Source organism: Echinops telfairi, unplaced genomic scaffold (assembly GCF_000313985.2).
Source record: "Echinops telfairi isolate 266 unplaced genomic scaffold, ASM31398v2 ScPeMD7_7458;HRSCAF=8496, whole genome shotgun sequence".
NCBI classification, from domain to species: domain Eukaryota; kingdom Metazoa; phylum Chordata; class Mammalia; order Afrosoricida; family Tenrecidae; genus Echinops; species Echinops telfairi.
The window spans coordinates 39,091,175-39,105,411 of record NW_022111358.1 but is presented as its reverse complement, the minus strand read 5'-3'; the positions used below and the strand labels follow the sequence as shown (position 1 = coordinate 39,105,411).

The 14,237-nt window shown below is 56.1% G+C and overlaps 2 protein-coding genes across 2 annotated transcripts in view; one reads left to right on the top strand and one right to left on the bottom strand.

The window, feature by feature from the left end:
* The window catches only part of WIPI1 (WD repeat domain, phosphoinositide interacting 1), a 24,258-nt gene extending 14,226 nt beyond the window's left edge, over positions 1 to 10,032 (top strand). The window contains exons 4-12 of the mRNA XM_004709334.2: positions 412 to 509; positions 1,075 to 1,167; positions 1,835 to 1,905; positions 2,959 to 3,066; positions 4,041 to 4,205; positions 5,375 to 5,482; positions 6,075 to 6,193; positions 6,808 to 6,908; positions 9,558 to 10,032. Coding sequence (XP_004709391.1) covers positions 412 to 509; positions 1,075 to 1,167; positions 1,835 to 1,905; positions 2,959 to 3,066; positions 4,041 to 4,205; positions 5,375 to 5,482; positions 6,075 to 6,193; positions 6,808 to 6,908; positions 9,558 to 9,605 — 911 coding nt within the window. The 3' untranslated portion in view covers positions 9,606 to 10,032. The remainder of the gene's footprint in view (positions 1 to 411; positions 510 to 1,074; positions 1,168 to 1,834; positions 1,906 to 2,958; positions 3,067 to 4,040; positions 4,206 to 5,374; positions 5,483 to 6,074; positions 6,194 to 6,807; positions 6,909 to 9,557) is intronic.
* ARSG (arylsulfatase G) overlaps positions 9,937 to 14,237 on the bottom strand; it is a 91,651-nt gene continuing 87,350 nt past the window's right edge. Inside the window, exon 12 of the mRNA XM_045299485.1 lies at positions 9,937 to 11,192. Coding sequence (XP_045155420.1) covers positions 10,876 to 11,192 — 317 coding nt within the window. The 3' untranslated portion in view covers positions 9,937 to 10,875. The remainder of the gene's footprint in view (positions 11,193 to 14,237) is intronic.

Below are 14,237 nucleotides of genomic sequence, written 5' to 3'. Positions count from 1 at the left end.
TTCTGTTGTTCGTCCCCCTCAGGGGCAGGCATCTATCTTTTCTTAAACTGTATTTTCACAAGTTGGCTTCGTGTCCATCAGTTTCTGTTCTGGGGAGGCCTTTGCCGTTGTCCAGTTTAAAATGTCTGGTTAACTCTATTTAGTCACATGCAGGAAGGCTGGCAGACACTGCCCTCTGGACAGTGGAATTGCCTCTCCTGGCCATGAATGAGAAGCCCTAGAAGAACGTTTTCATGCTTCTGAGTTGTGATTGCTTGTGTGTTGTGTGGGACCTCACTGAGACCCTTTGATGAGCATCCTCTCCTGACGCCCTGACCTAGAAGCTGTTCCTCCCTCACCAGTAGGTGGTGCTGCCGCGGCACCATTTTCAGGTGCCCTGTCTGGGAGCTTCACCTGTGCTTGCTTTGCCAGGTGTCTGCGCCCTCTCCATCAACCATTCCAATTCCTACCTGGCCTACCCGGGAAGCCAGACAACAGGGGAGATCGCCCTCTACGATGGCAGCACCCTGGTAAGCCCAGGCTGCGTGGTGACAGTGCCCACATTATGGCTGGGGTGGAGACCTGGGCTGACAGCTTGTGAATGGGGTTTGCTCAGGGCCCTGCTTAGCAGCCAGCTGTGATTGATCACAGCACCTAGCCTAGTCAGGCAACTACTTCACACTTCCTAGCTTTGGTCTCCCAGGGTGGGCAGCACTGCTGGGGTGGGGTGCACTAGGGGTGGGGAACGCTTGGGCCCTCTGCACCGTGTGTGTGTGTACGTACGTACACCCTGGCTCACAGGTGGGCTGAGGGAATTCTCGGAACACATGGGGGGCAACCTGTAACCCCTGAGACCTCCTGTGTGCCCCAGCACAGGTGGGGACAGCCTCCATGAGGGCGGGCAGCAGGGGAGGAAGGCTGTGGCCCTGAGCAACAGACCAGGAGGGCCAGTGCAGAGGGAGAGACAGGGAGCCCAGCCAGGAAGAGAGGGTGTCTCCCAGGAAATGAAGAGGGAGGGAGGACTCCGCTCCCTTCTTCCTGGGCGAGGGGGGTGGTAGGGGCGTCCCCCACATCCTTGTCCTTTCCCCCCAACAGAAGACAGTGTGCACCATTGCCGCCCACGAGGGGGCGCTGGCTGCCCTCGCCTTCAACCCCTCCGGTTCCAAGCTGGCCAGCGCATCCCAGAAGGTGAGCGTGAGTCCTCCGCCCTGCCCTGCCCTCCCCTCGGGTACTTTGGGGGCCAGCTGATGAGCCAAGGGCTTTGAGGTCTGCCTGGCCCTTCTAGCCCAGCACACACAGGCCTCCCCTGCGCTGAGCCGGAGGCTGCCAGAGACTATACAGGTATGGGTGCTCTTGTGAAGCTGCGGGTGGAAGGGGGTGGGGTTGGGGGTGAGCGCGCACATGGCCACAGGGACTTCAAGAGCAGCGTGTAAGTGGGGTGTCCGGTTGCTGGGCAGGAGGGAGGCATCTCGCCTGACTGGCCTCGTGGCCTTTCATACCTAAAGATCAGGTGTAGAGTTTAGCTGGCTGAGAGGAGATTGTCTACATTGGAGGGCGCGCACACACACACAAATACATGTGCATGCAGCTTTGGAGGGAGGAGGGAGGCCAAGAGCCTCTTACATGGTGCCTACACAAGGAAACCCCCCTCCACACACATGCAAAAGCACACACCCACATCCGTGCGCACACACATGCACAAATGTTCGTACACACCCACATGCATGCACACAGAGAAACATCCACACACACGCTGGACACCGCAGCTTCTTCCTGAGACCGGTGTTGAGAACCCAAACCCACCCACTTCTCCCGGCACCCGTGATCCCTGCTCTGAAATGGCCCCTCTCCACAGGGCACCGTCATCCGAGTGTTCTCAGTCCCAGACGGGCAGAAGCTCTTTGAGTTCCGGAGGGGGATGAAAAGGTGTGTTCTTGTCAAAGCTGCTCTGAGCAACCCCCAGAGCTCTGCCGTGGACAGCTGATGGTCACCCAGGGGGAGGGCGGAGGGGGGCTGGCCCGGTCTCCTTTTGCCTCGAGGAAGTATAACTGTACTTTCTCAGGTAATTGGCACATACCCATCACCTCTGAGTCGATCTGACTCCCAGACACCCAGTAGGACGGAGGGGAGCCCCCTACCTGAGGTTTCCATGGCTGGCTGGCTGTCAAGTCTCCAGGGAAGCAGATGCCCCGCCCCCGCCCGCTTAGAGCAGCTGACTTTGCCCTTGGTAGCTGAGTGCTTAGCCGCTGCACCACCAGGGCTCCTCTGCTGCTCGGGCACCTGTACCACCGAGGGCATAGGTGCCTTTTCCATGGGGTCTCAGCCATCAGAGCTCTTTGTAGGGTTGGGCACAAGTGGCCAGCCAAGGAGAAACGAGAAAGAGGTCAGATTCCAAAAAGAATTTCCGATTCCCTTGCATGGGGTCAAAGGGTGCTGTGGAGTGGGTCCGTGAGGCCCAGCTTCAGTTCCCAGGCAGTGCACCTCACGTACAGCCCCCCTCATCCCTCAGTGGGTGGAGGCTGGTGTGTGGCTGGGGAGCTTCCAGACAAAGACAGTGAGGATAAAAAGCCTGGAGCCCTGCTGGAAGCCAGCCGTGAGCGCACTGGGTTATGAAGGCCCAGTTGACAGCCCATCCCGGGGATGGCGAGGGACCGTCAGCATCGCTTTCTGTGGTGCCTGCAGCAGCCAACAATCTAATGTGATGGTTTGGGGTCTTCTCAGCTGTAGGGCTAGTTGCTGGGAGAGTTCCAAGATGACAGTGAGGGGCAGACATTCCCGCTCACGGCCCAAGAGGAAGGACTCGTGCCCTTCCCTCTGGAGCGTGATCCTGCCCTGGGGTGCCCCCTGGGGGTCATTTCTGAGTAGGAGTAGCATGCAGTGGAAGGGCAGGCCTCAGGAGAGAGGGGTCTCCATATCCAGCCCACCCCACCCTCGAGCCCCGGGCCGGGCTCACTTCCCCTCACCCCATGGCTGTACTAGGTACGTGAACATCAGCTCGCTGGTCTTCAGCATGGACTCCCAGTTCCTCTGCACTTCCAGCAACACTGAGACCGTGCACATCTTCAAGCTGGAGCACCTCACCGACAGGCAAGTAGGGCCAGGCCTCGGCACCTGTGCCACTGCCCGCTGCCAGCCGGGGCACACCTTCCTTCTTGAGCGCCACGAGCATGGCTTCGTGTGATTAGTTTCCACAAAGCGGTGAGGAGGCATCAGCAAAACCCATGTGCCACAGTACACAAAAGCCAGGGCACGGCCTGAACCCGCAGCTGCCCCTGCCCCTAATTCAGCTTGGCTTCGCCTCAGTTTTCTCGTCTGTAAAATGGGCTCGGTCACAGTGTGGGGCGGCGCCATGGGCTGCTGTTTGCATGTCTGGGCTCCTGGGAGTGGGGGGGAGGGCTTCTCTGCTGACCCCCATCCTTAGCACAGAGCTCTGGGACCACGGAGCTGCAGCAGGCTGAGCACCGGAGACCAAAATCAGATGCCCAACAGGGTTTGTGGGAATGGTGAGACCTAGCAAGGATTTCCAGAGACCCTCCCAGCGCAGGAGGAGCAGAAGTCAGCCCCAAGAGCTGGGCGTGTCCCCTGCCAGGGTCTGGTTTCTACAGGAAATCAGCAGTGGCCATAGCAGCCCCAATTTTCCATGTACTGTCTGCCCCCCTCAGGCCGGCAACCCCTTTGTCTAGGGGAGGCCTGGGATGCAACGTGATGGCTACAAGGGGCGTGCCTGGTCCCTCTGCATTACTTTCACTCGTAGGGGACCTGGTGGCTGGGGACTGTAATGAATCCCCACCCCTACTGGGCACCCTGCCTAGAGGCTCACCTCCCATTTGGTCTGGCTCAGGAGACTTCCAGACGGGCCACTCTGCTCGGCCATCCTGGAATCAGACTGATCACTGGATGGTCCCCCTGGAGCAGGTGGGCATAGACCCTGGGGCTGCCAGAACATTGCCCAGTTGCTGTAGGTGGGCAGGTTGTTACACCAATGCGTGCTTCCTCCCTGAAGCATTGAGCACGGCTGGCATGGAATGGAGGTGCCACCTTTCCTGTCCCTTCCCCCACAGCCGCCCGGAAGAGCCTGGCAGCTGGACCGGCTACGTGGGCAGGGTGTTCATGGCGGCAACCAACTACCTCCCCTCCCAAGTGTCAGACATGATGAACCAGGACCGGGCCTTCGCCACTGGGCGTCTGAGCTTCTCGGGCCAGGGAAACATCTGCACCCTGGCCACGTATGTATGCACTACCACTCTGACCCCTTAAAAAAAGCAGAAACTGTGCACGAGAGACAGACAGACCATGGCCAAGCAGAGCCAAGTCTGCCCCTCCCCTCTGCCACTACTGCCTGCCGTGCATCAGGAAGCAGGCCTGGACCCCAGGTTACGGCCACAGGGTCCTGAGCCCACAGCACAGGCTGATGGAGGCAGTGAGGGTACACACCTGGGCTCAGTCTTGATCCTGCATGTACCTCATGATGACAGAAGTCCCTAGTTCCGTGGTCTACATCAGTGTTTCCCAAAGTGGGTGACAGTGACCCCTGTGGGGCCCAGAATGGGTGGGGGACTATAGGAGCCTGTACCAGCACGTTACCCTGGATGACGGACAGGCTAGGGTACAAGTGCTTCTCAATGCCAGGGGCATCGAGTCATTTTTCTCCCCCCTCTGAAAATAAGACCATAGCCCAGATCTGCCTGAGAACAAATTTCAGTTCATTTATGTGGCTCTGGGATGTTTATGGAACCAGATCAGCAGTAAGGTCAATTGAGGAAGGTCAGCAGTCAGCAGTTGAAGCCACCAGAGTCAGAGTTAGTCTGGGAAACTCACCGGGCTGTTGTACCCTGTCCTATAGGGTCTCCATGGTGGTTGGCCCCTTTTGAAGGCAGAGGTGGTAGGGAGATAAAACTAGTTTCTATTGAGAAGATTTTGGCCCTTGGGCCTGCCCCCCCCCACCACCACCACACGCATCCACGCCCACATACACACGTTCAGAGTGAACAGTACCACTTAGGGCTTCCATGGCTGACTTTTCAGACATAGACCATCAGGCCTTTCTTCAGCAGTGCCCCAGGAAAATTTGAACCTCCAACCTTTTGGTTGGCAGCCAAGCGTGCCCACCCACTATTTGTGCCACCCAGGGATTTCCCAGAACACAAGAAGGGCACGTCACATGGGCAGAGCAATGCGTTAGCTGGTATAGCTTCCTAAAGAGCAAGCGTCTGCAGACACTGCAGTTAGGTTCCTAGGGAGATGTAACTGTGAGGCCGACTGCTGCAGCCGACCTCAAGACTCGGGCCGGGGGCTCAGGGCGTGTTGTGGCAGACAAGCTGGTGACAAGGGTGAGCAGAGCGTGGCTGAAACCAGCCTGCCACTATCTTGTGACCACAGTGCACATTGCTCTTAGGATCCAGAAACTGCCGAGACTGCTGGTTGCCTCCTCCGATGGACGCCTTCACATCTACAACCTGGACCCCCAGGACGGCGGGGAGTGCGTCCTCATCAAGACCCACAGGTGAGGGTACTTGAGTCTAGACAGGCTTCCAGGCACAAACTGTGTGGAGGGGTCCCTGGGCTGGGAACGATGACAGGTCTAGCATCTTCGGGGCACACCCTGGAAGGCGTCTGCTCTGTGATGGGCCTAGGTCAGGTGGCAGAGTCCACGAGAAGTAACACTTCCTGTTGCCAGGTCTCCCCGCACAGCCTGGCTCCTAGCACAGCCCCAGTGCCCCACAAGCGCTCGGAACAGTGACTGAACTGTGCCGAGACACACTTGTGACTCATGACCAAGTGCACGGTGGCCATTCTTGCTGTGGACAGGACACCATACACTGCCCCATGTCAGTGTGCCCCAGTGTCCTGGCTGAGTGCCCCTGGGGACCAAACTGTGCGCTCAGAGACGGAGATCAGCTTGCAGCCAAGCACTTGCCCCAGCCACAGAAGGTCCCTTGGGCTCATTCCGGACTCATGTCCTGGGGAGGTGTGTGTGTCTGTCATTGAAATGTCAGTGGCCACACCAGTGCTTCCTGGTGTGAGTTCTTCTGAGGATGTGCTATGCTTTTGTTTTTTTTTCTCCATCCCTCCCCCACCCTAACTGCTGCAATCAGCTTGCTCAGCTCAGAAACATCGGAAGAGAATAAAGAAAATGACCTCAGGCCTTCATTCCCTCAGTCTTACGCAGCCACTGTAGCCAGACCCAGCATGTGTTTGGCCTCCACCATGCCAGGTGAGTGGAGGTAGGGTGCCCCCTGCCCTGGCCGACCCCCCAGGGGGAATGCTTTTCTGTCTGACCCTGACCCCTCACAGGCAAGGCCAGGGTCCAGAAGACACAAAAAGCCATCGAGGTAGGGGCCCTAGGAACACCATGGTTAAAGCCCAGCCACTCCTCGAGAGAAAGATGTAGCTGCGGGCTTCTTCAGCCAAGGTCTGCAGCCTTGGAAACCCTCGGGGGCAGTTCTGCTCCGGGCACTGCTCGCTGCGAGTTGGAGTCGACACCCCCCACCGCGACAGAATCAGCACTGGGCAAACCCTTTGAGCGTGGGAGCCTTTTCTTGGCAGTCCCACTGGGGGACTTGAACCACCAGACCTTAGTACACAGTTGAGCACAGGCCGCGGTAACACTCTAAGCTCAGGCCCTCAAAGATGGCAGACACGGCACGGTTGACCCAGCCTCCAGGGGCATGGCAGAGGTGGGCTGGTTTAGGCAGGGGACGATCATAAGAGTGGCCCGACCACTGCCCAGAGGCCTTGTGGTGAGATAGGCACAGCTTCCCCTAATCCTCCTCTCCCCCGAGGGGCTCCTCTCATTTCTGGTGGGTGTCTCTCCCCCTTGGTTTCCAGGTTATTCTGAGGACGGCGGGGCGCTCCGAGGAGAAGTCATTCCTGAGCACGAGTTTGCAACGGGACCAGTGTGTTTGGAGGACGAGAATGAGTTCCCCCCTGTGAGCATTAGTCATTCTTAGGAGCCAGCCTTCCCCCGAGTACAGGAGGCCCTGCTGTGCGGTGCGTGTGTGCTCGTACTCTGTGGCTAACCGGAGCCGCGGGAGGCCGATTGTAAGGTTGCCCATGCCCCCAGGCCTTGCCAACGAGCCCTAGGTGCCATGCTAGCCTGGGCTGCCCAGGCTGGCCTGAGTCTCCCTGTGCTTCTCTAGAACCACCCTGCGGCTCCTCGGGTAGAAACGCACCTCTGGTGGATCTCGGCTTCCTAAGGGTGCGGGGCCCTCTAGGTGCCCCACTCTTGATCCCATGCACGCACACACTTGCACACGCATGCACAGTGATCTGCCCCGAGGTGCAGGCCTGAGCTCCCAGGGCACATGGGCTGGCTGCTAGCCATGCTCGCTTGAGTCTTCCAGGTCCCTTCTGAGCCCCGAGAGGCCCTGCCCACCCATGAGCTTCAGCTAGAAACCACCCAGGAGGCGGGCTGCAGGCAGGCCTTGAGCATGCAGACCCCGCTGGGCTGAGTTCCCGGGCCAGCAGCAGGGATGGCGCCTGGTGCTTTCTCATCATTCCTGCGTGGCCGGGAGAGGCCGTCTGCAGAAAGATGGCAGGCCAACTGGCTCGTTCTCCTGCGGGCCCATGAGCAGGCTGGTCAGCTAGTTTGGCTAAAAATGCTGGTGTGAGGGACCCCTGCTCTGTAAGCTGCCCTTTGTGCAGGGTTGGAGGAGATCTCCCTCCTGGCCTCTCCTGAGGCTAAGAGTCTGATTTCTGGCTTCTCAGGGACAGGCTGCAGAATGCTCTGCCAACAGGTGAGGTTGAGTTTTCCGTGGTGGGCCCAATGGCCCCTGAACATCCCTGGAGATGATGACCAAGTGTGTGTTGGCCGGCAGCCCGGTCATAGACCAGTTTTGCCCTTGGGTGCTAAGGGCCCCAACTACACAGAAAAAGGGCCTTCCTTGAGGCTCCTAGAGTTGGTGGCTGCCCCAAGGCGCATTGGCCAGTGGGAGGATTTCAGCCAGCTGAGCGTCTCCACACGTCATCCCACGCCCCCTTTTCAGCGTGGCTGATTGCTGTGAGCGAGAATTCAACTATTGAATTATATTCTCAACTGCCATCTGAGCAAACCTCACCTTCTCGTACATTAGCAGAATGGGGTGCTCTGGCTACTGCTATTCACAAGGTGGGTTCTTGCCAAAGAAATCCCATGTAAAAGAGCAGGCATCCGGTAAACCAGGTGTCTGGGGGTGCTGCACACGGCCGGGAATCTGGTGGATATCACTTGTCCCGCCCCCCGAACCTCCCACCCCCCCCATGGTGGCTTTTAACTCAAAAGGCACAAACTGCCACTAGGTAGTTGCCGACTCTCAGCAGCCCTGGTGGATGGGGTAGGGCGGGGCTGCACCCCCTTCTTGCCCCCCCCATACCCCCCTCCCCCCCAGCGCACACACGCCACCGCCCCTGCCCCCCTGGGGTTTGAAGGCTGGGACTTTTCGGAAGTAGATTGTCAGGTTTTTTCTCCTTGGTGCCCCTGCATGGGATTGCACCTCCAGCCTCTCGGTCTCAGATGGAACCATGTGCACCACTGGCGACTCCAGAAAGGGAGTGACATGTTAGCAAGGGCTGGGCCACCCCTGGGCATGGAGCTTGGAGCTGGCTGTGTGGAGGAGTCCTTTTTTTGTCAGCAGGACAGGAAGCCCCCAGCGCTGCCTCGGGGTAGGGGGGGTGTACGAAGTAGTGCTCCCTCTGTACCTGCACACACAGAGTGCTGGCACGACCCGGATGTTCTCCACGTGGACACCCCGGCCTGTGCACTATACCTGAGATACTAAAACACGCCCTTCCATCCGTCTGCGGAAGCCCTGCCAAATTATTGCAAGTGTTACGGCCAAAATCACATCCTGAGCCACAGCCTGGAAAACCACCTGGGTCACTGGAAGGCCCTGGGGCCACTGCGCAGAAACATGGCCCCAGGGCCGTGCCACGGCCTTTAGGAGCCTGGGTGACTAATCCAGGTGACCAAGCTACCCTGAGTCCTTGAGTCAATTTGACCCCCAGTGACCCTGCAGGACAGGACAGCCCACCTGCAGGTTATTGTCTTTATGGTCACCAGGCCTTTTCTGTCCCACAGAGGGGGTGGGGGGTGGGGGTGGGGCGAGTCTAGCTGCTGACTTTTCGTCTTGGCATGGAGTGCTTCAACCACCGTGCCACCACGGTGGCGTTACCACAGCCATCAGTTAGAGACCCACCGACAGGTTCCTGGGTCTGATCTCTGCGACCCCTTGGGATGCACAGATGAGAGTCCATCCCTTCGGGTCCCTTAGATTCAGGCAGAGGGCGCTGTGTGCTGAGCACCATCTCAATCTGGGGGCCAAGAGCATTGCCTGACTTTGTTAACACTGAGTGTGCAGTCTGCATTTACACGTCTGGTGAGCCCACACATAACGTGTCTGCATACACACGCATGCGCACACGTATTTTCTGAAACTGCCAGGCCCAGCTACCCCCAGTAAGCTAAGGAAGAATGCTGTGGTGTGATGGACCAGCCACGTGGCGCCCAGCCTCTCCCCACTTACCCTGAGGGGGACCGAGCTGCTGACCCACAGCTGCTTCATAGCGAGAGTAAGGCCGTGCGTTCTGTTTGATTTTGGTAGATAATCTTGTGCCGCGGAAGTCAGAAGGGCAAAGCGAAGCATTCATGAGCAGCAGCAGATCCCAGGGAGCAGGACGCCCTGTCGGGGGGTTTTGGAGAGAACATGGTGGAAGAACGGTGAGCGGAAAGGGGGGCTGGCCCCGAGGGGCGCCACTGCCCACCCTCAGGACAGGTGGATGTGCAAGATGCCATGCACACCTGACACTACCCCAGACATGTTAAAACCATACAAGTCATGTGGGTCCCTGACCAGGATTTTATATGACAGGACATCCTTTTTAAGTCTGCTGTGTAAAAATGTACTTCTAGGGAAACATCTTTGAATCATATTCTTGTACATGACTGCGCATATAAAGAGAGACTATTTTAACCAGGCCAAGTATTTTTGCAGTGACTGGAATAAACCGTGTATTACCTTTGCGTCCCACTTAGGACACTAATAATAAAGTCATGGCAGCGCATCTGGGAGTGCTCAACCCGTTCTTTTATGTTGTGACTTCTTTGGAGGCTTAAGGGGAAGGTGAACTTCAAAAATCTTTCCCTTGCAGACATGGGGGAGGGGGGCTGGACTTGTGAGTCACCTCATCTTCTCTGAGACCAAGACCCAGCCTCCTTGTAGTCAGACCAGGGGGCTCACAGTGCCCCCACCACAACAGCATGACGCTGGCCGGTCCTGCACTGTCTTCCCAGTCGGTGGTATGTTCAAGCCCACTGTGGCTGCGGTGTGTTCTGAGAACCTCCCAGTGCCAGGGCTCATCTCCCAGGACCTTCTAGACCCAGCTCTAGCTCTGTATACCTAGGTGGCCGCTACTCAGAACACCCTTCTCGGCAACCCCCCGCCCCGCACCAGCCTGCTGGAGCCCTGTCCCAGATGCAGAGACCTGTGGGCTTATGAAAGACAGCAGCTGGCCGGAACCAGCACTGCACTGGCCAGTGAGGCTGCAGACATAGGATGCTAATGGCTCCGGGCCAGCTGGCCTCGGGAAAAGGGTTGGTGGGGATATGCAGGGTGTGGTGCCACAGCCAGATCCAGAGCCATGCGTTTAAAGCCTGGGTGACTGCTGGTAGATGCCCAGGGGTCGTGGATTAGAGTTAGTATCAGGACTAGAATCTGGCTACTAAAGCGGTCCCCAACTCCTAGCACTACAGCGAAACCTTGGGATCCATGGGGTTTTCCTGGGCTAATGTTCAGAAGGTCAGGCCTTTCTTCCTAGTTGACCTTAGGAAGCTCTGCTGGACCCACAAGCCACCGGACAAGCTGGCAGATGGGTGGTACAACCACAGAGGGTAAAACGGAAGCTTGGCAACATGCCAGCCCATCAACCATCCCGCCAGGCCTCCTGGTGGGAGAGGAAGGTCTGTGGGGGGGCTTGGCACCGGCAGGCAGCTTGGTCTGGGTCACAGCAGGGCGTGGCTGAAGGGTCCTGGGTGTAATCAGCTCTGGAGACATTGTCGTCAGCAATGTCCTGAAGAACATCTGCGAGGGCCCTTCTGACCTGGGGCAGCACTGCCTGGTACTCGGCACCAGCTCTGTCCAGGGGCACACCTTCAGCCGCGTCCTCGTCCAGGTTAAAGATCAGCGGCAGCTGGTGATGCTGCTCAGGCCCGACGCTCCCGTCACAGGCTCGAGCTCCACCTGGAGAGAGGAAGGTGGCACAGAGCTGAGTGCCCCGGGCCTGGCCTCTGTTGTCGGGGCAGCAGAGCCGCGGCTGCTTAATAAGCAGCCCGCCCAGGCCACGGCTTGACTACTCGGCGATCTCACTCCCTCCATCAGGTAACTGACCTTGGCAGAGACCTCCTCATGCTACGATGCTCCTGGATTCCACAGCCAAACCGGCTGGAACTTCTTGGGGCTTGCCTTTAGAGTCAAGAGAATCTGAAGGATGGTGTCCCCTGCCTCGGCTGCAATGCTTAAAACACCCCAACACTCTTACAAGCCTGTGACCTCAGAGCCGTCACTGCCGCTTTATGGGAGGGGACACCGAGGCACGGAATTTATGTGGTGGCTCGAGTTCACACAATCGCTAAGAAGCAAAACAGGGATTTGGACCCCAAATCTAGCTCCAGAGTGCAGGCTCTGAACAGACACAGTCTGCTGCTCATATGGAGATCTTGAAGGCACTTAATATCCTTCTGGGGGTGGGGATGGGTGTGTGGGTGTGTGTGTGGGGGTGTGTGTGGGTGTGGGTGTGTGTGTGGGTGTGTGTGTGGGTGTGTGTGTGTGTGTGTGTGTGTGTTCGTGCTCTTTCTGTCTGGTAAATGAAGCCAGAGTGACCTGGCAGGAACAAAGAGGTTTGGCATGGGGGTAGCGTCCTTGGCACTTCATGATAGGGTTTCTGGGTGGTGGCCTCTAGGTCAGGAGCCCTGGTGGTATAGGAGTGGTTAGTTACGTGTTAGGCTGCTAACTACAAGGTCAGCAGTTCAAAGCCACCAGTCTCAGATCAGCCTGCCTGCCACATGGGAGAAATTCGAGGCTTTCTATGCCTGTACAGAGTTACCATCTCAGAAACTTGCAGGGGCAGTTCTGCCCTGTCCCATCAGTTTGCTGTGAGTCGGAATCCCCTCACTGGCGGTGAGCTTGGTTTCTGGGCTACTTTGGGTCTCTGTGAGCAGACTGGCGGATTCCTGGGCGGGTTAGAACCACCAGCCTCTCTGCTGATGGCTGAGCCCTGAGCTGTTATGCTGCTGGGTTCCTGGAGCAAAGGACAGCCCCCAGAAATACTTTTTAAAAACAAAAGAGCCCACGTATCACAGCAATTTCTATGACAGCAAAAGACAGAAACATCCCCAAACCCGGAGTGTGAGGGATGGACAAATCCCTGAAAACCAGGATGGGCTGTCAGACGCCTCGAGACGTGGACACAGCTCAGACATGCGCAGCAAAGTTAGGCAAACTCATAAAGGTACACTCTTCATGACACCATTATTGTAAAGGAGAGGAAAAAAGTTTCTATACTACAGGGAAAGACTGCAGACTGATGAAGTCAGGGGGGCGGGGGGTAAAGAGGGAGGGTAGGTGGTGGGGACGCGCGCACACACACACACACACACACACACACACACACACACACACACACACGGGGTTTACTGGGATGTTCTGAGGTGACGTATAGTGTGTTTTTCTTTGTGTTATGCCCCGCAAAGAAAAGGGGACAAAATGAATTTCAAAAGCACCTCACTTGTGTTCAAGTGGATGCCAACTCAAAGCAAGCCTGTGGGGTAACGAGGAACTGCCCCTGTAGGTTTCTGAGACGGTGTCCAACTACTGACGTCTGGTTAGCAGCCCAACACGTACAAGAGTTCCTAGATGCCTAGAAAATGACATCGGCATGCAGATAATGGAAGGGTTTCGGTCCTTGAGAAAGAAAACCTCGTATGGAGGGACTGGGACGCCAGCGGGAAGCTGTGGTGTCCACAGTTTCAGGGGTCAGGAGTCCGGGGAGGCAGAGGGGACGCTCCTGACTCTCAAATGCTTGACTGGTACTTGGACCACTGTCTGCTCCGGAGACTCCCGAGAGCTCCAGCAGCAGCAGCTGGAAGTGTGGAAGTGCTTCTTGGAAGTGGTTTCTACTGCTCCCCACAGCAGAGGAGAGTGGAGAGAGCATGTGCCGTTCCACTGACAGGCGCGATAGATGTTCCTCAGACTTTCCAGGCAAGCCCCCAAAGGTCCACGCCAGGAGGAAGACCATTTTCCTAGGACCAAGGGGTTATCCTAAGGTGAAAACATGTTCCTCAGAGTTAAGAAAAGAAACCAGCACCTGAGCTCCGTCATCTACTCTGTCGGGTTGTAATTCTCACTCACAGACACAAACCCTAAATATGCAAAGACACCGGAAACCGTGAGCAAGTCAAGAAGAATGAAACTGACTCAGAATCAGTCCAGATGTTGGACTTGGCTGACAAGCGCCTAAGGAGTTACTACAAATAGGTTCAAGGACTTACAGAGGGCAGATTGGGAAAATAGATACGGACTTATTGGCAGAGAAACCTCTTTGGAAACTACAAAGAAGACTTGAATGGAGATTCCGGAACCAAAATGTCAAATACAGAATGAAAACTGAATGGATTCCGTAGACACTCACTACAAAATGAAATTAGAAGTGACAAAAACAAGGTAATTAGAAGGATCCAAAATTATGAATTTAAATAATGTATTTCCAATTAACTTTTGGTTGAGGGAGGAAATTAGAACAGAAATTTAAAAATGCTTCCAACTGAACGACAAGGAAATAAAACGTCAGAATTTGTGAGGAACAGATAAGCCAGCAACCAAACTCACTGCCTTCCAGCCGGTCCCGATTCATGGGACACTCACAGCTGTCAGTGCTTTCTATTCGAAATAAATGCTTCAATTCATTTGGTTTAAGTTTCTGACCCAAAAGGCTAGGAGAAGGAGAAGCCCCAGAAATCAAAGTGGAAATTAAGAAACAAGAAAGAAAATTTAACAAGTCAAAAGTTGGTTCTTTGAAAAAGTTAAAGACTAACGACAAGCTCTAAACAATGATATACCTGTGATTTAGCACCTTAGGTTAAGGAGACAAAAAGGAAAGATAATTGAGCAACTAAAACATAATACTACAGAGTCAATAATACCACCGAATTCAAGAAGTTGGACTAAATGAAGAAGGAGGCAGCATCAGTTTTCGATTAAGGCTTATTAACAACCTGCAATCAGCAGATG